This window comes from Diabrotica virgifera, chromosome 7 (genome assembly GCF_917563875.1).
Source record: "Diabrotica virgifera virgifera chromosome 7, PGI_DIABVI_V3a".
NCBI lineage: Eukaryota > Metazoa > Arthropoda > Insecta > Coleoptera > Chrysomelidae > Diabrotica > Diabrotica virgifera.
Genome location: NC_065449.1, coordinates 160,117,669 through 160,141,938, shown reverse-complemented (window position 1 = coordinate 160,141,938; position 24,270 = coordinate 160,117,669). Strand labels below are relative to the sequence as shown.

Below are 24,270 nucleotides of genomic sequence, written 5' to 3'. Positions count from 1 at the left end.
GGTAACTTCCAGAAAACAACCATGTTGGCTATTACGTTTATTTTATTGGGAACTTTAATAGCCTGTTGCAAGTCTGAGGTTGTATTTAATGCCATTGCATTGGATGATATTTTATCAGAGGATTACATGCCAACTACTTTACTAATGTTAGAAAATCCAAAGATTATTAGAAAATATGAAAATAGTACAGCTGATAGTAAAATTGATAAAACAATCCTTGGATTAGATGGATCGTTGGGGAAAGCTATGGAAACAATGGATTTTCACAGGTATGTAAGTTTTCTGCATTCAAATAAATATCTTTTGAACACAAGTATTAATATATATGTAGTATCTAATATTTCCTATTTTAGATCCTTGTATATCCCTATATATATCCTTGTATATTATAAATATCCTATTTTACTGATTTGTTACTTAAACGCTTTTCTTTAGTTCAATCGTTTGGGTCAAATCTTTAGACGCAAATTTGACTGCTTTTTCTTCAATGCAAATGAATGAAAATTTGCAGACAATATGCGTCCGCGGGAACAATACAAAATAGACAATATTTTTTTATGTTCATTAATTGTTTAAATAAAAAAAAAGAATTTAATGGAAAATGCTTAAATTCTCTTGTTTGTTACAATGTAGAAATTTAAAAGTTTAACAAGTTGTAGCTAATTATATGAACTATAGATAATTTCACTTTTTACGTTAACTGTTTACGTTATGCTTCATAAATAAACAATAAAGTTTCAAATTGTTTGCCGATTCCGACTAATTTTCATGTTTGTACATCATGTTTATAAACATCCTAAGCAGCGACGATTTTGAATGCTCATATCTCTATTTATATAAACATCAGCGCTTGTTCGTGTCAAATCTCAACACGATTCGAAACAAAACTTCAACCAAAACTCAAACTAAAAAAAATTCGTGTTTTTAACGTAGTCTTAGAAAACCCACCGGTAGAGACGTTTCGTGCTATAATTAACAGTAGAATTCGTAATTCGCGAGAAATTAACAGAGCCTACACCGAGCAGTAGTAAAGCATTAGAAGAGATGAAAAGACTGCAAAAACTGTAATAGGTGTAAATAATGATTTTGATTTAAGAGATGTATGAAGAAATTACAGACAATGTACAATGTATGTATCAAATGTTAAAATAAATGCAAAAAATGTGTCTATCATATACATTATTTTTTTAAACATGACGATATATTTTAATGTTTGAACAGTGTAAGACTAAAAAGTAAAAAATAAAAATACATATATAAAAAAATTCAAACACGAAGGATTATCCGAAAAAACTGTTAGGCAGATTAAATATACAAAAAGCTCACACATTCGTTAAGAAATTGAAAAAATCTAACACGTTCGTTAAAGAAAAGCATGGGGCGCGAAAAATAATAAAAAAGTATCTATTCTTAAACCGCATTAGATGAAGACACGCCCCGCCCCACGCTTTTCTTTAACGAAAGTGTTAGATTTTTTCAATTTTCTAACGAATGTATGAGATTTTTGTATATTTAGTCTGTCTAACAGTTTTTTTGGAATAATCCTTCGAGTTTGATTTTTTTTTTCCTTTATAGTTGATTTTTTTATAATATTTTTAATTTTCTTAAAATTTATCCACAATGGAGTGGAAGTACAAAACGTTTTCGGTCAAACTGACCATAATCAGTGTAAATGTCCAGTGTACAAGTAATTGTATCTAGCCACTCAATAGGTGTAAAAACCTCTAAATTACATTATTGTTACATTATATAGGGTGGAAGCACTTATGGAATAAAATTATTTCTGTCCTTGTTTTAATTTTTTTTTAAAACGCTAAGACTCGTCCATTTTTAAATAGAAATGTACGCTTTTTAAACCTAAATTTGAATGTACAGGGTGATTAACGCAAGCCTAGCATCGTCCATAAGCTTTATTTTTAATGGAACACCCTATATATTTTTATATTTTTAAACAGCTGCTTTCAACAACCTGATTTCAACGATCCATATCATGTTTGATCTATTAGGAATAAACAAGGTGACATTTTGAAATTAGAGTGTGTGGAAACCACTTATGGAATAAAATTGTTTGTGCCTTATTTTAGAAAATTATTAAATCCGCTAGGATAAGTCAAATTTTAAATTGAAATATGCACTCTTTAAACATAAATTTAAATATACAGCGTGATTCACACAAGTCTAGCATAGTGTATGATCTTTAATTTTAATAAAACACCCTGTATAATTTTATGTTTTTAGAATCTGAAGCAACCTCACATCAAAAAAGTGTATTATGTGGGGCCTACTATAAATAATACAATGTGAAATTTTAAAATTATGTATAATTTTCGTCAAGATATTAAATACCTATATAAAACTTTGAAATTAATAATTTATCATACTTTAGTGCTAATGGTATTATTTTTTAAATTATCTAAATAAAGACTTTATAAAGTAAGTATAAAATTGGGTTTTGTATTTATTGTCTTGACGAAATTTATAAATAATTTCAAAATTTTACCTTTTATTATACATAATAGACCTTACATAATACACTTTTTCTAGATGAGGTTGCGAAGTAGCTTCTAAAATCATAGAAATAGACAGGGTGATCCATTTAAACCAGAGATCATGGATTATGCTCTTCTTGCGTGAATTACCCTGTGTATTCAAATTTATGTTTGTAATGCGCCCACTTGAATTTTAAAGTTGACGTGTCCCAGTATTTTTTGTAATTTTCCAAAATAAGGGCACAATAAATTTTATTCCATAATGTGGTTTCCATACTTTATAGTTTCAAAATTTCAACCTGTATTATTCATAATACACAGGTTATTAAGCAGCTTATAAAAATATACAGGGTGTTTCATTAAAACTAAAGCTTATTGACTCTGCTAGACTTGCATGAACCACCCTGTATATTTAAATTTATTTATGTTTATAAATTGTATTTAAATTTATGTTTATAAATTGCACATTTTTATTTAAAAATCGACGGGTTCCAGCGTTTTTTCTAATTTTTGGAAACAAGGACAGAAATAATGTTATTCCATAAGTGCCTTTCACACTGTATATTAAAAAGTAGTCGACATTAAATCGATGTCTTAAGATTTTAAAGTTAACATGTGGATGTATTTCTTCCATTGCACAAGGTTCTTGTGTTCTAGTGAGAGGTTAACGATTAACAAAATTTTTTAATTTTAGTCACTTGTAACGAAAAAAAAAGCGTTTCTTAAAATTTTTTTGTTCATATTTTTTTATTCTCTTATTATCCAAATTTGGATCTAGAATATTTTTTTGCTATTTTGTGTTTAAGCTCTAGCTATGATGTTTTAATATATGTATTGTAGATTGTAGTAGAAGAATAGAGGTTATTTACCTCTCTGGACATCAACCGAACAATAATAATTATCGTTACTGTTTTGGTGCCCTGTTTCTATTATAATATCTAAATATTATTACATGTAAAATTATAATATTTTGAAATGTTTTAGGTCCATGATGAATCAGTATATGTGCCGAAGTTTTGTAGCTGAACAGATAGTAGCTAACATGTCAACATCCAGGGTAAAACGACGCATGGGGCACGTTACATCTGGTGTTGGTGAATCTTCTAGTCCTCAAACTGATATCTCCAAGAATTTAATATACGACGAAGGATCATCTGGTTACCAAGACTGGTTATCAAAGTAAGATTGATACAAATGATGTAGTGGGGTATAAGGTTAGGTTTAGGTAATATTAAACATAGTAATTACTTAGTTCATGTATCTACATAAATTGACTAAAAATGTATTGTTTTCGTCGGCGCTTGATAAGTCGGGAAAATAATTTGCTTATCTGGTTCATTTATTGGTTATACTTCCAAAATGTAACGTTACCTTATTTGTACAGAGGATGTGTAACTATTCGATAGTTTTCTTGTGTTTTTACTGCCTGATATATGTCTAACTCCTTAGTCTCTACTATTCCTAGTGTTTTTTTTTGTCTACATATTCCCTCTACTATATACTTTTCTCTTGTTAGTTCTTGTTGCCAAATTAGTTGCTTTTGTCATCGCTCTTTGAACATACCCCCAATCTTCTATTACATCAGTAGCCGGTTTTTCCACTCCCTTCTATATTTGTTCCATACCTTCCAGTACCTTCGGTAGCTTCTATAGTCATATATTGACATCTTATTGATTTATTGTGTCTTTTTTTTAACTACGGACTCATGTTTTTTTAAGTTTCGCTACTGTAGCGCTGTATATATTAGTTTGTTTTTTATTTTTCAATATGCAATAGTTTTATGTATAATTATTATTATAATAAAAAGATACCACCTTTCGAAATCCACTTTTATATTACATTAAGCTTTTACACTTCATTTCGAACGCGTTGAAACTTCGGTAGGTAATTAGACCAGGGCGCATCTGTAAAAATATTAGTACATTTGGACGTTGAGAGGTGACTCAAATTTTTTTGCAGAAACTGCTTGAAAATAACTCAAATAATAATATTTGAGTTATCCTCCCTCTCAAAAAGGTCCGGAACATTGTTTAAATAATCCAAATATCAAAAAATGAAGGAAAAATTCGATTTTTTTCTTTGTTTTTTGATTATAACTTTAAGAGTATTCATTTCCGGGAAAAGTTGTATTGACATAAAAGTTGCGTAATTAAATTTCTTACAATATAGAGTTGGTTGAAAATTTAAAAAATAGTCACCCTTGTTGCAAAATAGCAATAATTGGGAAAAAACTATACAAAAACAAGTATTCGCATTTTACGTTTTTCAACCATTTATGCTAAACTTAGGACCTTCAAATCTCACCCAAAAAAACTATATGATACAGTTAAACAATACTGTAAATTTCATTAAGATCGGTTCAATATATTTTGCAAAATAAATTTTGCAATCCAGCTTTCGCAAAAAAAAATTCATTTTTTCAAACTGTTACAGGTCTGAAAATAAAGCAGATAGCAAGTTGAATTTCTTATAGAAGTGTACCGTACCTTTCATTTGCAATTTGCAAAACTAAAATCTATTAACCACCACGACGTCAGGAATTTTTTTAAAATAAACATTAATTATTGGTGTTGCGCGCAGGACACCGGATAGTTTGCTCTGATTGGGCATTCCAATGACCTTTGATAATTATTGATACATTTTAATTTTTATTACATTTCAATATAAATAAATAAATTTGTTTATTGCAAAATAAAAATCCATACTCTATCCTTTGAAATAACACTTTTTTTAGCAAAAACTTTCTTTGTTCATATATTTTAACTTAAGAATAAAAGTTTATTATTTTTAAACATATACAATTGGTTAAACAATATTTCACAAACAATAATAAAATTAGTTTGATTTTTGTGGAATTAAAATATTAAAATACTACAAAATATAGAGTAAGAAAATAATATATTAGATGAAGATTGGAAGAAATTTTGGTGGAAATCAACTTCATGTGAATCGAACACCGCTGTCCTGCGCGTAGCACCAATAATTAATGTTTATTTAAAAAAATTCCTGACCCGTGGTAGTTAATCGAATTAAATTTTGCAAATTGCAAATGAAAGGTACAGTAACTTCTATACGCAAAAAAATTTCAACTTGCTATCTGCTTTATTTTTAGTCCTGTAATATTTTGAAAAAATGAATTGATTTTGCGAAAGCTGGATTGCAAAATTTATTTTGCAAAATCTATTGAACCGATCTTAATGAAATTTAAAGTATTGTTTTACTGTATCATGAAGTTTTTCTGGGTGAAATATGAAGGTCATAAGTGTAGCATAAATGGTTGAAAAACGTAAAAGGCGAATACTTGTTTTTGTATGTTTTTTTTTCGCAATTATTGCTATTTTGCAACAAGGGTGACTATTTTTTCAACTTTTAACTAATTGTATATTGTAGGAAATTTAATTACACAACCTTTATGTCAATACATCTTTTCTGGGAAATGAACACTTTTAAAGTTATAATCAAAAAACGAAGAAAAAAATCGAATTTTTCCTTTATTTTTTGACATTTTAATTATTTAAGCAATGTTCCGGACCTTTTTGAGAGGGAGGATAACTCAAATATTATTATTTGAGTTATTTTCAAGCAATTTCTGCAAAAAAATTTGAGTCACCTCTCAACGTCCATCTCAAAACAGATGGGCCCTTGACTAAATACCTACTTGTTTTTCCCGTAATTATCCAGGAGTTTGTAGTTTACCATCGAAAAGAAATTAACGAACTTCAGTGTTTGCTTATCCGGACCGACTTCATATTATGTTGTTAATATCTGATAAAAATATAAACCGAGTGCGTTATGATTCATTCGATTTTCTTGTCCGTTGACTATTCGACGAACGTATTGATTGCGTCGGGTTTTTGCCATAGGAACATCGTTTGAACCATTCTATGTGTGCAATATATACATCACTCTTTATTAGGTAAGATTAAATACCGCAAAAAAACTTGCAGTACATTGCAGGGTGAACGAGGCAATATGAGTCAATGCGCTCTCAAAAACAAATTACGAATAGACCAGGGCATTTAGAAAGAACAAAACCGGAATATGCCGATTTTTAGATACAGGAACTATTCTCTTGCAACTTTTTATATTGTTTTCGGGATGACGTAAAGGAAAAAGTCTAAAATAGAAAAATTGGTTAAAATTCATAACTGCATTTACAGTGTATAAATCAGTAGATTAATATCCAGATTTTGCTGCTCGGTAGCCAGATTTTAGGATCGCTTAACACGAAAGCGTTATCAGAACCGATCCTCGGAGCACCAGGTACTCATGATCACTACTGATGCATGTAATCTTCTGGAGTGTTAAGGGTTTTGTTATTAGATGAATACAAATAGATTACTCGGTAATTTTGGGGGTTACTCAACAGGAATTTGACATCAGAGCCGACCTTCACTGCACGTAGTGCTCAGGGTGATAGACGCGTGCGTCATCTGGAATTTAGGGGGTTTTCGGTCTTGATATTTCGGGCAAGTCGGTTCTGATAGATTATTCGTTATTATCAACCCCAAAAAACCCAAATTAATTTATTTGCATCAATTTAATGTGGGAAAGCCGCGAAATTACAGAAGTTAATAGCATATCAGTAATCCAGGGCACCAGGTGTTCCGAGACTCGGTTGGAATGTCATATTTGTATTCACTGAACCCCAAAAAAACCCCGGGAAATCTATTTGCATCAATTTATTGCCAAAGCCCCTCAAAACTCTAGATAACGTGCCTTAGAAGTTACCCTGAGAACCAGGTGCTTCGGGAGTCGGTTCTGATTGCGTATTCATTTTCAGCGACACTAAAAAACATGTATGAAAATGAAATGATGGATTTTAAACCATTTTTCTATTGTAGACTTTTTTCCTGACGTCATCTAGCATAATGCAGAAAGTTGCAAGTTGCTGTGTTTAAAAATCGATTTGTTTGTATTATTTTTAAATACGTATAATTAATGATTTTTCTCGCTTTTTTATATTTCAAAGGAGTGCAACTCTTGAAGATATTTACCGTCACTATGACAATCCTCAGGATAGAATAGATGTCGTTGAAGATGTTGATGATGGAAATCCCGAAGATTTTGAAGAAGGATATAACGTAGAAGATATTAACAAGCAGGAAACGAAGGCGGCTTTAAATCATCGACACGAAGAAACTTATTATTCTGCAGGTAATTTATGCTAATCCTAATCATATTCAAAATTTAGTAATTTAGATAGAAGATGTCAAAATGTTGTTTGGTTAATATAATTACAATAATTTTAAAAATTCGGATTTTTTTAAATCTTGTCTTTCTTCAAAAATATGCATTGTAAACCTGTCAAAATTTTTGAAGTCATTACTTACGGTAAGTTCAAGAAATTTTATAGGGATTATTATAAATTTTCTTTTTTTGTGGAAATGGCGTATGTCTTATTTTTTCCCTTTTCCTAAAAAATTCGAAAGGAATCTCTTATTTAGATCATAACTTGGTTAATTTTGATGTTATCAACTTCTTTTGGAGCTCATTTGATAGCTATTCCTAAGTCTTTTGACAAGTACTTACTTAGTATATTTTATAAAATTCATTATTTTCCCGTTATTTAAGATTGAATACTTAAATTTGAGTACTCATTGAAATTTATAGGTTTTGAGTTATGTATTAAAGGCCGCTTTAAGACATGCATTTTTTCACGAAAAATTGAAATTTTTGATCTTTAATAACTCAAAAATATTGATTTAATTTGTTAGCTAGATATAACTAATTTTGTTTACAATTTGTCCCTCTATCCATTTATGGGTTATCTTTAATAAAATAATTCTTAACACCAAGAAGGGGTGGTATACACCCCCAGGGTAAAAGCGCAAGTTAGCACCATATTAGTTTTTTTGTTGAGGTAGGTTTTTACTAACTATTCACAAATTTTCATGAAAATCGATAAAGGTGCAACGAAATCAGAATTTACAATAAAGCATTGAAAAGAAGGATATGGCAGGCTTGTTCATGTTTTTAAATAAAATAAAATATTCTGCAGAATGCATTCAATAAAAATTATGTTCTCAGAAGAAAATAATTTTAGAGGACCACCTATTTTGATTATTAGAATTACCAATATAGATAAATATTTTTTAGATATGAATAAAACAAAAGGAAAGGAAAATTTGGCTGTAGTAGATAAACAAAAAGCAAATTAGGCTATAAGTATAAAAAATATACCAAATAAAAATTATCAGTAACACGCAATTAACTAAGAACCATTGAGATATATCTCTTTTTTTACATGCTTATAATAGTTATAAACAATTTTTTATAGCTGGCTACCCAGGGCCTTCATATTCCAATAGTTACGGTCCGCCCAATTACAGCCCTTCAAGTTACGGTCAACAAAGTTATAATCCACCAAATTATAATCAACCTACCTATAGCCAACCTAGCTATAATCAACCTACTTATGGTGGTTCCCCAGACTATCATCAGAATACGGGAGGAGGTGGAGGCTATCAGCAACATCAACCCGAGAGTAAGTTTTTGTCTCTACTTGTTATATGTATATTTCTCTCCCTCTAATCTTCTCCTTTTTTTCCTTCTGCGAACATTCTCCTTGTAGGTTCCAAAACAGGACCTTTATATAGGTTACTGTTGAGATAACTAAACTACTTTCAGTGAATATTGTGTGTCGTTTGCATTTATGCAAACATTATAATAATATATTCTTTATGCACTTTCAAATTTAGTGCTAAAAGCACCAAAATAAAACAAAGTGTTCGCTCTATTTAGAGATTTTTGGGGCGCCAGCTGGAGTTAGTGTTCTCTTATATTTTATATTCCCTGATCGTTTCCAATACTGTATTTGATATCATATCAATACTGTATTTGATCATATTGATATCAGGTTGACTTCTATTCTGTTTTTTTTTAATATCGGTGCCAAATCGTCTGCGTATATGTAATTAGTTTCGCGTCTTCTAGTAATTTTTTACTGAGAATGCTATCGTAGAGGATATTCGTCTATAGAGGATGTATTTCGGTGTTTTGTTCAGTTATAGTCTTCTTATTCTTCAAGTATCGTACCCAAATTTTAGGCGTGGGTAGCTCTCACGACAATTTGCCGATATCGTTCTCGATCTTGTGCGGCATGTAATAGTTGATTTGCTGATAAGCCAGTCCATTGACGAAGGTTTCGGAGCCATGAATATTTCTCCCTACCAATTCTTTTTCCGTCGATTTTTCAGTTGAGTGTTAACTGCCGCATCCTGTATCTGCTACCTCTCATTATATGCCCGAGATATTCAAATTTTCTCTTTTTTATCATCTTGATTAAGTCACCTTCGCCTTGACCTACTCGGTTTAAGACTTCTCTGTTTGAAATGCGTTGAACCCAAGGTATTCTGAGCATTCTACAATAAAACCACATCTCGAAGGCTTCTAATTTGTTCATCACGTTAACCTTCATGATCCAGGTTTCACATCCATACAGTGATACAATTTTTATAAATGCACCTCTTGCAATTTCAATACGAGTTTTAATTTCTTCATCCGGATTTTGTATCTCGTTTATCCAATATCCTAGATATTTAAAATGGTTAACTTTTGTTAAAGGTTCATTATTGACATTTAGTTGCATAGGGCCGACGTCTTGTTTGCTAGCCACAAGTAACTTTGTCTTTGTTGTATTTATGCCAAGTCCGTTATTGGAGCATTCACTAGTGATAGTTCTAGTACTGATATTAAAATAGCTCATCATCATCATCATCTTCTTATTCACGTGCCATCTTCGCGACGAAGGTTGGCAATCATCATTGCTATTCTCACTTTTGACACTACAGCCCGAAAGAGTTCAGTTGAGCTGCATCCAAACCATTCTCTGAGATTTCTCAGCCAGGACATTTTTCTCCTACCTATGCTGCGCCTTCCTTGAATCTTTCCCTACATAATTATTTTAGGAGTTCATATCTGTCACCACGTGTTATATGACCCAAGTATTGAAGTATCCTTATTTTGATGGAATCCAGCAGCTCCCTGCTGTTCTGTATTCTCCTTAGTACTTCCTCATTGGTTATTTTGTCTGTCCAGGAGATTCTCAGCATTCTTTAATACGTCCACATCTCAAATGCTTCCAATCTATTGAGGCATTTTTTATTGAGAGTCCACGTCTCCACACCATACAAAAGAACAGAAAATACATAACATTTTAGTACCAGCTTTTTAAGATTTAGGCTAAGGTCTCTACTACATTCATAATATTTGTTTCATATTAGTAAATGCACTTCTAGCCTTTTCTATTCTAATTCGGATTTCTTTGGTATAATCGTTTGTTTCACTAATGTTTGTCCCTAAATAGTTATAATTCTGAACTCGTTCTATCGTCTTATTATTTACGTGTAGATTTATGTTTCTAATATTTTTCTTTGATATAACCATGAATTTAGTTTTCTTTATGTTTAGTGACAGACCAAATTCTTCACTCGTTGCAACAACCTTATCTAAAATTCTTTGTAGATCTGTAATAGTTTCTGCTATTAGTATTGTGTCATCGGCGTTTCTAATTTCACATATGGGTAGGCCATTTATTTTTATACCTGCTACTTCATCTTCTAATGCTTTTTTGAATATTTCTTCGGAGTATGCATTAAACAGTGATAGCGACAAGACACAGCCCTGACCAACGCCTCTTTTGATGTTTATTTTATTGGTGTTTAAATTAATTATTTCTATGACAGCTTCTTTTTCATAATACAGATTATTTATTATTCTTTTATCTCATGTGTCGATGTTCTTTGTTCTCAGTAGTTTCATTAACGGATTATGTTTCACCGTATCGAATGCCTTGTTAGAATCTAGAAAGCAGACATAGATGTCCTGGTTTACATCTAAACATCTCTGTATTAGCATAATTAATGCAAATAATGCTTCTCTGGTTCATTGAGCATTTCTAAATCCGAACTGAGTTTGTCCAATGTTCTTGTTTAACTTTTTGTGTATCATCATCATCATCCAGCCTCAAAAGTCCACTACTGAAACATTAGTTTGTAAGAATAAATTTAATAAAAGTACATATATATACAGGGTGGTTCACTTATTCGCCTCGGTCTCTGTACGGAAAACCACTTGATATTTTAAAAAAATTTCTTCACATAAATATACAGGGCCTTTAATACTACAACCTAAAAATAATGTGAATTATACAGGGTGCTCCAAAAAAGAGTGGTATATCAAAGTTATATTTTTTCTTATGGAATGCCCTATATCTGATAACATTATTGAATTGACCTTAAAAAATAAGCTATACTTTTATAAGGGTTCCCTATACCTAAATACAGGGTGTTTTGATTTATTTCGATTTTTATGAAAATGTAAGGTTTTAGAAAAAAATAAATACCTACGAATCTAAGAATCAGTAACAACTTCCTTCTTGGATCTTAATAATAGACTATTTAGCATACTTAAAAAGATGCTTACTGCAACAAAATTTCTTACAGGGTGGTCAAAATATGAGATTGTTCTATTAACAAATTCAAGCTGTAATAACTTACTTATTTTAAATAGAACACCCTGTATCTTACTAGTCTATCGCGTAGAAAATTTACTTAGCTTTCAATTTATATTAGGGTTTCCGTTACCTATGTTTTACAGGGTGGTCAAAATATTAGATTGTTCTATTAACAAATTCAAGCTGTAATAACTTACTTATTTTAAATGGAACACCCTGTATCTTAAAGTACTCAAGAAATAAAATTTACTTTGCTTTCAATTCTTATTAGGGTTTCCTATGCCTATCTGCCTTCATTTTTGAAATATTTAAAGATTTCCTAATTTGTAAGCTTTAATAATTAGAATTAAGTACCTATGTCGTGGTTATGTACAACACATCACCAACACCGGCAATATACTTAAATATCTTAGTCAAGATACTTTCGTTAATAAAAATCATATTTTTATCATTTAATCACACTGAGTGTTCTTATTTTAAATGACATACTCGATATTCTATTCTTTATAATGGAAGATATTTAAAATCTCTTCAATTCCATGTAAACATTCTCAATACACATGTTATTCTGTAAATGTTAATTCCCATGTTATTCTGTAAATACCCATTTTTACATATTTTTGTACAATAGGCTCGTTTTCGTCATAGTAGCCATTGCATTTAATTGTCTGTAATTGCGATTCAAAGATTCAAACAAAAAGTGGTGTTCTTAAATTTATTTAATATCCGTTGGTTTAAGATATGGAAAATACTTATACGGAATGAAATATAATTTAAGTATCTTCCAGAATACGGCATCTAATATAGGGTATGCAGTTTAATATAAACATATTATTCAATGTCACATGTAGGCCAAAATCAACTAAAATAATACAACATTCTGTGTGATTACATGATAACAATGAAAATTTTATTATTGACAGTATCATGTCTAAGTATATTGCCGGTGTTGGTGATGTGTTGTACATAATATGTAACCACGACATATTTACTTAATTCTAATTTTTAAAGCGTGCAAATTAGGAAATCTTTAAATATTTAACAAATGAAGGGAGATAGGTATAGGAAACCCTAATAAGAATTGAAAGCTAAATAAATTTTCTACGCGATAGGCTAGTAAGATACAGGGTGTTCTATTTAAAATAAGTAAGTTATTGCAGCTTGAATTTGTTAATAGAACAATCTAATATTTTGACCACCCTGTAAAAAGATAGGTATAGGAAACCCTAGTACAAATTGAAAGATAAGTATATTTTCTACGCGATAGACTAGTAAGATACAGGGTGTTCTATTTAAATTAAGTAAGTTATTACAGCTTGAACTTGTTAATAGAACAATCTCATATTTTGACCACCCTGTAAGAAATTTTGTTGCAGTAAGTATCTGTTTAAGTATGCTAAATAGTCTATTATTAAGATCCAAGAAGGAATTTGTTACTGATTCTTAGATTCGTAGATATTTATTTTTTTCTAAAACCTTACATTTTCATAAAAATCGAAATAAATCAAAAAACCCTGTATTTAGGTATAGGGAACCCTTATAAAAGTATAGCTTATTTTTTAAGGTCAATTTAAAAATGTCATCATATATAGGGTATTCCATAAGAAAAAATATAACTTTGATATACCACTCTTTTTTGGAGCACCCTGTATAATTCACATTATTTTTAGATTGTAGTATTAATGGCCCTGTATATTATTGTGAAGAAATTTTTTTAAAATATTAAGTGGTTTTCCGTACAGACACCGAGGCGAATAAGATGAACCACCCTGTATATAAAAGTCTTACAACTTTTTTCCATTGCTTGTGGTATTTTCTTAAATAATCGCTTACTAAATATTATATTATAATAATTGTAGGTCACGGATCGTATGAACCACATTTTCCAGAACCAGAATATCACAATTCCCCTCCAGCACCAAAATATCATGTCTATAACTACTATTCGAAAGACAAAGATCTGTCTGATCTTTTTGAAATTGCTTTGACAGGTTTAGCCTTTCTTGCTTTTAAGATGTTTATTGTACATGTTATAATGTGCATAGCCTCGACAACGGTAAGTAATAATTATCATTTTCTTACCTTTGCAAATATTTCAATTGTTATTTTTAGACGACAAACACCACTACCACAACAGTGGCCATGGCGATGAGTATGAGTCCTACAGCAACGGCAACAGGTAATGGTATGGCAGATATTCCTGGCACAGGCGGTGGTACTAGCACGGGAGGGGGAATGACAAGCACAGGAGGCGGTATGCCATCCACAGGAGCTGATATGCCAGGTACGGGAGGGGGAATGACAAGTACAGGAGGAGGCATGACGAGCACGGGAGGTGGCATGACGGGTGATGGAGGTGATACGCCAGGTACAGGTGGGGGAATGACAAGTGATGGTGGCGATATGCCTGGCACAGGGTCGGGCATGACCAGCGATGGAGGTGATATGCCTGGCACAGGAGGAGGTATGACAAGTGACGGTAGCGATATGCCTGGAACGGGAGATGGCATGACGGGAGGGGATATGCCTGGCACAGGCGACGGTATGACAGACGATGGTATGACTGATATGGGAGGGGGAATGACAGGTGGTGGCACTGGTACTGGTGATGGTGGTGACGGTTCGACAGACACGGGTAGCACTGGCAGTGGTACAACTGGAACGGGAGACGGTATGGATGCTGGTATGGGAGGAGACTCTACAGGTACCGGTGGCACTGATGGTGGAACAGGTATGGGTACTACAGGTAGTGATTCTACAGGTACTGGAGGAAGCTCTGCTATGGGCACAGGTATGGATGAGACTGCTGCAGATGGAACTGCAACCGGTGATGGAAGTGAGGCGTTGCAGTTCAGGTATAAGAGAAACCCAATGCCCCAATTTCCTAATCCAAAGAATGAAATTATAAATGAATTATCGAGAAAAATTTTACTCACTATTGAAAGCTCTTTAGTTGCACATAAAGATGATGGCGTTTGTTTAAGAAAAATACTATGCGAAAATAATAAGTGGTCGAGGGATTTAGAAGGAAGACATAAACTGTTTATTCCTCTTTGGAGGTAAGCAATTAATATATTTTTTCCTTCTTCTTCATATTATTATGCCGTGACCGACTATCGAGCTATCAAATTGGCTATAGTAATTTGGTTGAAGGAAGCTTGTAAAAGGGAAGCGGATGATCTGTTGAATCATTCTCTCAGGTTTATAAGCCATTATGTTCTTCTTCGATCTGTCCTTCTTCTTCCGTCTAATTTCGAGTATACTACATTTCTCTGGATGGCGCATAACATGGTCAAAATATACATATTTACGACTTTTAACCGTTCTGACGACTTCGGTAACTTTTCCTATCCCTTGCAAAACAACTTCGTTACGAACTCTATCCCTAGCTTATTCGTAGGATTCGTCGTACACCAAGATTCTGAACGCTTCCAGATTCTCGAGAAGTGTATTCGTTAAAGTCCAACATTTGACACCATACAAAAGACACTATACAGACTTAAATTAATATTGCTTCCATAACAGATTCTTCATATTTAAGAATGCAGCTCTGGCATTCTCTATACGTATTATAATTTCTTTCCTCATGTCCCAGTTCTCATTTAGATTGCAACCAAGGTAGGATATACTGGTTCACGTTCTCTACGGTTATTCACCATAAGCTGTTAACACTTCAGGTCCCAGATAACACAAAGACATCTTAAAGAAATCTAAAAGGTAACTTACTAAAGATGTTTTAGACGTCTTAAAGATGTCTGGTATTTCCGGAAAGATATCTTTACGACGTCTTAAAGATGTACGGATGTTACAAATCCTTACATCTTAAAGATGTCTTTTTTTGTCTATTATTAAGGTGTTTAAGATAGCTTTCTTTTTCATTTTTTATGAAATATTTTAAATGAACTTGTAATAAAAATAATTAGGTTCTAAGCATACGTTTATTGCTATTCAAATTTTACATGTAGGATTTTTGTTTGCCTTTTTGTCCCAGCCAACTGTACTTTAAAGCTTGGTCATTGCTAATAATTAATTTTCCAACTCTTGACACAAAATCATAGGCTTTTGATCCTCCTACTATAACAAGATTTGATACCTAAAAATATATTTTTAAGAGCATATTGTTAAGCTAAGCTGTTGAATTGGAGACATGCATTAACTCTTGATAACAAAGTTAATAATTTTTTACTTTAATAATATACCAATGTAAATCTAAACCTACTGGGATTTTTGTTTGCCTTTTTGTCCCCGCCAACTGTACTTTAAAGCTTGCTCATTGCTCATAATTAATTTTCCAACTCTTGATACAAAATCATAGGCTTTTGATCCTCCTACTTTAACAAGCTTTGATACCTAAAAATATATTTTTAAGAGCATATTGTTAAGCTAAGCTGTTGAATTGGAGACATGCATTAACTCTTGATAACAAAGTTAATTTTTTACTTTAATAATATACCAATGTAAATCTAAACCTACTGCATTATTAAAATCTGTGGAGTCTTCTAAATATCCCTCAAATAAAACCATATCTTTTAGCTACCAGCTCTTGTCTTGTTTTACTAAACTAACCTAACTTTTAAATTCGTAATTATAACCTATTTTTAAGAAAAAATGTCTTAAAGGTGATGTTTAAAATATATCTTAAATTTGGCGTGTTAAAGATATCTTAAATTTGGCGTTTTAAAGATATCGTTTAAAAGTCTCAAGACAATAATACCATATTTGGTTGTAAATAAGATATCTTAAAGATGACCTGTGCTGTATGGGGTTGTACTGGCGTTTTACTGACAATAATCACGTTTGCCTTTGCGTTGTTTAGGTTGAGTCCATTTTCATCACACGTTGTGGTAATCCTATTAGTCAGATGTTAAAGTTCTTCGTAATTGTTTGCAAATAACACCTTGTCATTCGCGTATCTCAAATTATTAATATAGATGCCATATTCGGTTATCCCTATGGCGTCTACATATACATATCAGTTTGATACCACATTGAACATTATCTACTGCTTTATTGAAAACGAACTCAGAATAGATGTTCATTAGTGGGGTCAAAATGCAGCCCTGCCTTACTCCTCTTCGCATTTGAAGCTCTTCAGAAGTGTATCGGTCAATTCTGATGTTTGCACGTTGATGATACCCTAATAGCACACGACGTCCTTTGGACGTCCAAAATAGGTCCATTTTTGGTCCTTACGTCCATGGACTATAAACGGACGTCCTTTGGACGTCCCATGTTGGACGTCCTTCGGAAGGAATAAATATGGACGTCCTTTGGACGTCCGACGTTGGACGTCCTTCGGACGGAATAAATATGGACGTCCTTTGGACGTCCGACGTTGAACGTCCTTTGGACGTCCATACTGGACGAAATACGGACGTTTTATGAACGCTTATATATTTTATATTGGACACATTATTACGGGATCAAATAGCAAGATAATTCAATAAAATGTTAACTTACGCGTTAACTTTACGTTAATGAAATACAGTCAAACCTGTCAGTAACGGCCACTAAAATGAAAGAACTATTGGCTGATATAGAAAGGTGGCCGTTATTGCCAGTTTTTGTAGTCTAGATATACAGTAAAACTTGTGTTACTGGCCACCTGATAAAATCGGCCACCTGTACTAACGGCCAGTTTAAAAATTCCCCAAACCAATTATATCTAGACTACAAAAACTGGCAATACCGGTCACCTTTCTATATCGGCCAATAGCTTTTTCATTTTTAGTGGCCGTTACTGACAGGTTTTACTGTAATTGGTTTGGGGAATTTTTAAACTGGCCGTTAGTACAGGTGGCCGGTGTTTGCAGGGGGCCGGTAACACAGGATTTACTGTAGTTTAAATCGAAAAGATTAAATCTTAATTCAAAATTGTATATACAATTATTACAATTATAAACTATATATAGTTTAATATCCAAAACATGTTTTTGATTTTATGTAATGTAATGAAAATCTTATTTGTAAATTATTGGTTACAAATGTTTAACAATAGGAAATATTCAAGAATAAATAAAATAAAAGTTTAATCCTAACAACACAAAACATTCCAGGAATGTAGGTACTACCGTTCTATTCCGTGAACATCTATCTGATTAAATTATGGGTGGAAAGTTACCACAAGATATTCTATGAACATAGTACAATGTCTTCCTGGAGGGGTAAAATTTTCCATTACAAGATTTTAAGAGAGGCCATTTACTATTCAATTTGCGTTCATTTTCAAATTTGCCGCGCGAGTATCTATGTAGCGTCGCGTGGTCATTGGCATTCATTGGTCATCACATTTCATATATTTATTTCATTTTCATGAGGCTTGTTCCAACTCGACACAAAACCGTTCTTGAACGGTTCGTGAACCGCGCAGTAACGAAAAATGTGTTACTGCGCATAATTGTTCGTTATTGCGCATGAGCGTGGCGGTTCAAGAACGGTTTTGTGTCGAGTTGGAACAAGCCTCGGATAACTGATAACCTAAAAATTTAGTAAAAATTTTGATTGGAAAAAAATGCATCGATAACTGTCAATAAGGGGGTGTGGGAAATGGAAATTAGTGGCTTTTTTGCTGTACTGTCTGCTAATTTTTGCTCTGGGCTCTGGCTGGATCTCTTGTTTAAACAATTTTGTAAGTATTATAAAATCCGTTTTCAATTTTCTTTATTCTTTATGAAACGAATCATTTTTGCATGCATATTATTACCTGTAAATAGTACCTATTTCTTTTGATTTTTAATTGTAAAGAATAGAAAAATTACCGTTCTTTTTAATTTTTTAGAATCAGCTGAAAGTGGTCTACAAAAAAAAACCAAGGAGGAAATGTATAGCCTTGTGGCTATGAAAGGCAAAAGAGAGATATAAAAAGTGTATTGGCTAGTTGGAAGAAAGTCCACATTGTCCATGCATAATAAGTTATTACTTTATCAACAAATATCAAGAAGATAGCAGGAATAAGTCAGGAGCAACAACTTCATAAGTTCAAGAATATTGAGGAAATCCAGCTCCTCGATACTACTGGGCAAACTAGAAGATTGAAGAGGACAAAGCCTTTTGAACTAGTTTGAGTGATAGGTGATAGTGAAAAACGGAGCATAGTGCTTGTGTGCTGTGCCTGTGTATGTTAGAATAGTGCAAGATCTTGTTAGATTAAATAAGAGACGCTATGGGGTAAGCTCTTCATTTTAAGAAACAGTAGTAATTTAGGTTAAATTAAAATTGCTCATTGGTCAGTTATGACCAGATTGTTTTTTTATGTTTGGCAAAAAGGGCTTAAGTCAGAATTGCACATTGATAATGTTTTGATGATTTCTGGACCAGAAAAAAACTGTTGTAGATGTAAACTGTATGTACAGTAGAATCTACTACAGTACTGTAGAAATCATCAAAACATTATCGATGTGCAATTCTGACTTAGCCCTTTTTCCCAAACATCAGAGAATTGTAATGTACAATAATTCTCCTATCTGCTTTTTCATGAATTTTGTAGGAGACGAAAAACCATTTTTAGGATCATCTGCTTTCACATGTAAATTTTGACATGTTTTGTAGTAAATAGATAGTTGAATTTACTACAAAACATGTCAAAAAATATATGAAAACAGGAGGTGACTATAAAAAAAGTTTTTAGTCTCTCTTACAAAACTCATGAAAAACAAATCGGAGATATGTCACATCGGTGACTATATCCAGGGAATGTCTAAAAAATATACTTTGATGTCCCAAGAACCAAATATAACCTACAGTCCATCTAATTTACTTACTGTTGCACGTCATTATCTACGCCAGAGATCTAAGTTGACATAGTTGCCAAAGTATAAAAAGATCCTGAATCCATAAATCAAATTTATCACATAATTATTGTAAACGTGGATTATACAACAAAACAAATTAATATTCAATGTAAATAAGTAAAAACTTAGGAAATAGAGAACAAGAATTAAGTTATAATCTTTTAAGATTTGCAGTGCAAGCGTTTTTGTTAATAATTAAAAAACGGCAACTCTTGGCAAAAAGCCGGTAGGTTTCTTTGTATAAGTATGTCTACAATAACAACTAAAAAAGTTGTCAGATACCTCGATTATTCCAAGTCGTTATAAAATTAGGTGAAATTTATATTTTTATAGTAGAGGATCTTTTTATAGTAAAGTAAATAATAAAAACAGTAAATATAATAAATAAAACAGATACTTATAGTAAAGAATATAAACAAATATGAAGTGTCATCACCGCAACTGTCAAATAAATGTTACCAATTTATTCTAAAATGTCACCTTCGTTCGATTACAGTTACAGTGTGATCCGAACAAATCTGCTTCATAAAAACGCTTTATAATCCATTTATACAAATTAAATGAAACATATTATTGTGTATTTCTTTAGGTTAACATTAATAGAAATCTTCAAATATTATTTCTACGCGTATATAATAAAATATGTCTAGTGGCTGTAATTCCAGTGTACTCGGCAAAGTGATTCTAAAAAAGAACACACCTACCGCCTAAATATTTCGTGTTGGTATCATGCGACGTCACAGGCTACGACGCGGATGACGCGCAACAGTTAGTAAATTAGACGAAGTATGTAGATATATACAGGGTGTAACAAAAATACAGGTCATAAATTTAATCACATATTCTGGGACCAAAAATAGTTTGATTGGACCTAACTTACCTTAGTACAAATGTGCACACAAGAAAAGTTACAGCCCTTTGATGTTATATATTATATATATAATAGCACTAAGGGCCTTAGAGGTCCATGGCTTGAAAAGTTTGTTTTTTTCTCTTCATTTTCACGTTTCTTTATGTACTGAGATCTTCTCTGGCTTGATGTGTGATTTTTCTTCATTCCTTCCTGTTATTTATTTTTCTTTTCTGACCCTGTAGCACCATTCTTTCCAAATCTTTTTCTACCTCTTGCTTCCATCTATTTTTCGGCCTTCCTCTTCTCTTTCTTGAAGCTGTAGTGTAGTTTAGTACCCTTTTTGGAGTCCTCGTGTTTGGCATCCTTTCAATGTGACCTCGCCATCTAAGTCTCTGTGCCTTTATCACTCATTTGAAGTTACAAGATGAAGTGATTTTTTCCAATATATCGAAAACTATTAGAGATTTTTTATTGAAAATGGACATGTGGCATTATTATGGCAGCAGTATCTTACGAAAAAACTATAGTAAAATTTGGACACCCCATAAAAATTTTATAGGGGTTTTGTTCCTATAAACCCCCCCCCAAACTTTTGTGCATGTTTCAATTTAAGTATTATTGTAGTACCATTTAAACACAACGTTTTAAAAACTTTTTTGCCTCTTATTGCTTTTTCGAAAAGTCAATTTTTATCGAAATATTTTGAATATTTGTCAAATCCACCACATTGTATATGGTTAAGTACGATTATGGAGACTTAATAATAATATGCAGACTTATTTATGCTTTACATTTTTAGGTATATTTTGAACCATAGTAAAAAAGAAGCCAGATCTCGATAAAACGTACCTTATCGAAAAAATACAAAGAGGCAAAAATGTTTTAAAAACATTTTGTTTAACTAATAGTACCTCAGTAATAGTTTAATTGGAACGTACACAAACATTTGGGGGGTTTAAAGGAACAAAACCCCCATAAAATTTTTATGTAGACATGTTAAAAAAGAAGTCGCAACTCGATAAAAACTGCCTTATCTGAAAAATACTAAGAAACAAAAATATTGAATTTAACTAATGGTACCACAATAATAAAATTGAATTGGAACGTACACAAAAGTTTGGGAGGATCTAAGGGATCAAAACCCCCATAAAATTTTTATCGGGTGTACAAATTTCACCATAATTTTTCTTTAAGATATTCCTGCCATAATAATGCCACATGTCCATTTTCAATAAAAAATCGCTAATAGTTTTCGATATAATCGAAAAAATCTATTTTCATTTTGTAATTTCAAAGGGCTGTAACTTTTTTTATGTGCATATTTGTACTAAGGTAAGTTAGGTTCATTCGAACTATTTTTGGTCCCAGAATATGTGATTTAATTTATGACCTGTATTTTTGTTACACCCTGTATACAGCCCATTACGCACCACCTTAAAAATTGGGCATTTTTGATGTCTCGAATTTCCTAAACATGTTGTTGCATCTAAGTGATTTTTTTATAATATTCTAGCCTAGGCCCTAGGCTATAGGTTAAGTACCTCCTTATGCTTGTCATGCACGGGGAGCTATACTGTAATATATATTATATCACATCGCTCTCTATAGTAATGAGTGAGCCTGCACATACGGAACCATTTGTTTCCTGTCTGCAGGCTCACTCATTACTATAGAGAGCGATATGATATAATGTACATATATTACAGCATAGCTCCCTGTGCATGACAAGCTTAAGGAGGTAACCTATAGCCTAGGCTATAATATTATAAAAAAATCACTTAGATGAAACAACAGGTTTAGGAAATACGAGACATCAAAAATACCCCATATTTAAGGTGATGCGTTAATTTCTTGGAGAAGTGTATTGTAATTTAATGTAAATAATGTAATATCCAATAATTGTAATTTAATATAAGATGTAATATAAGTTCCTTAAAAAATATATTTTTTATTTCCCACGACATTAGATGGATGTTCGGCAGCAAGACATTGGACCAAACTGGGACGTCCTATGAAGGCCCAATTGACGTCCACCGAATGTCCCTTCGGATGTTAAGTGGACCTCCATTGAACGTTTGGCAACGTGGCATTTGGACCAAAATTAGACGTCCTGTTAAGGTCCAATTCACGTCCCCTAGGACGTCCGGTTAAGGTCCAATTTACTTCCGATTAAGTTCCAATTTACGTCCGATTAAGGTCCCATTTACGTCCGATGAAGGTCCAATTTACGTCCTATTAAGGTCCAATTTACGTCCGATTAAGGTCCAATTTACGTCCGATTAAGGTCCAATTTACGTCCGATTAAGGTCCCATTTACGTCCGATTAAGGTCCAATTTACGTCCTATTAAGGTCCAATTTACGTTCGGTTAAGGTCCAATTTACGTCCGATTAAGGTCCAATTTACGTCCGATTAAGGTCCAATTTATGTCCGATTAAGGTCCAATTTACGTCCGATTAAGGTCCAAATTACTTCCGATTAAGGTCCAATTTACGTCCGATTAAGGTCCAATTTACGTCCCCTAGGACGTCCGATTAGGGTCCAAATTACGTCCGATTAAGGTCCAATATACGTCCCCTCGGACCTTAGATGGACGTCCAATGGACGTTTGGTAGCGCGACATTTGGACCAAAATAGGACGTATAAAGGACGTTCCTCGGACGTCCAATGGACGTCCCTAAAGTCCGTGAAGGACGTCCAATGGACGTCCAATGGACGTCCATTGGACGTCCTTGTGCTATTAGGGTAGTAAAATTTTTTAATAATATATAGGTCTTTGTAATCAATACCTACCTGTAGAAGAATGAAAATTATTTCAGTATGTGTAACTCGATAAAAGGAATTCTCAAAGTCCACAAAGCAAATATAAACTGGATGTCCGACATCTCAGCATCTCTGTACCGTAACCTGAATAAATAGTGCTTCTCTGGTTCCAAGGTTATTGCGAAACCCTAACAGTGTCTCATCAAGTTGGTCTTATATTTTTGGGAGATCTTAGAGTGCAACATTCGTATAAATATATTTAACACATGACCCTGATAAATCATAATGCTGATGGTTCGGTAGTCACTATGTAGATCTTATCGCATTTGCTATTTTAGGTCACACAAGTCGACAGCAGAACTTTATTACTTCACTCTGTAAAATATTTTTTATATATTTGTAAATATTGGGTGTGTAGATTCAGAAAAAGTTACATTTTTATTTTACTTTTGTAGTTTGGGAATGAGCTGGCTTTCTGGAAAAATTGTCCATAATGTAGCACCTGCTACATCCATGCTTGACACTCTTAAAGCATCCATTTTGGGCCTTGGAAAAGCCAACTGCGAGATTATTTATCAAAAATGCGATCTGCGAAACCATGTAATGGAGAGAAAGAGAAGAAAAAGACGAAAAAGGGAAGCCCTCTAATTATTATTTGATGTTTATATTAAATATTAATATATCCATTTATATAATTTAAGCATAAAATAAACCATGCAAATTAATTATTTAATAGTTGTACTTATTATTTTATTTTTTAACCTATGTTCAAGCAAGTCACATAATATGTTAATAAAACTGAAGCTGTACCAATTTAGTGCCTAAAACCATCGAAACTCCAAAAGACGACGTGCCTCAGCAGATTTTTTTAAATATTTTTGAGGAGGGTCTGGAATCTTCAAAAGACATCCGAGTCCAG

At 32.6% G+C, this 24,270-nt stretch overlaps 1 protein-coding gene across 1 annotated transcript; it reads left to right on the top strand.

Moving 5' to 3' along the window:
• On the top strand, nucleotides 1–24,046 carry LOC126888653 (uncharacterized). The gene is made up of 7 exons (XM_050657014.1): nucleotides 1–269; nucleotides 3,474–3,668; nucleotides 7,462–7,646; nucleotides 8,770–8,976; nucleotides 13,806–14,002; nucleotides 14,059–15,005; nucleotides 23,807–24,046. Exons 1-7 carry the CDS (start codon nucleotides 22–24, stop codon nucleotides 23,997–23,999), a joined length of 2,172 nt encoding a protein of 723 aa, XP_050512971.1. The 5' UTR covers nucleotides 1–21; the 3' UTR covers nucleotides 24,000–24,046.
• Nucleotides 24,047–24,270: the final 224 nt, after the last annotated feature.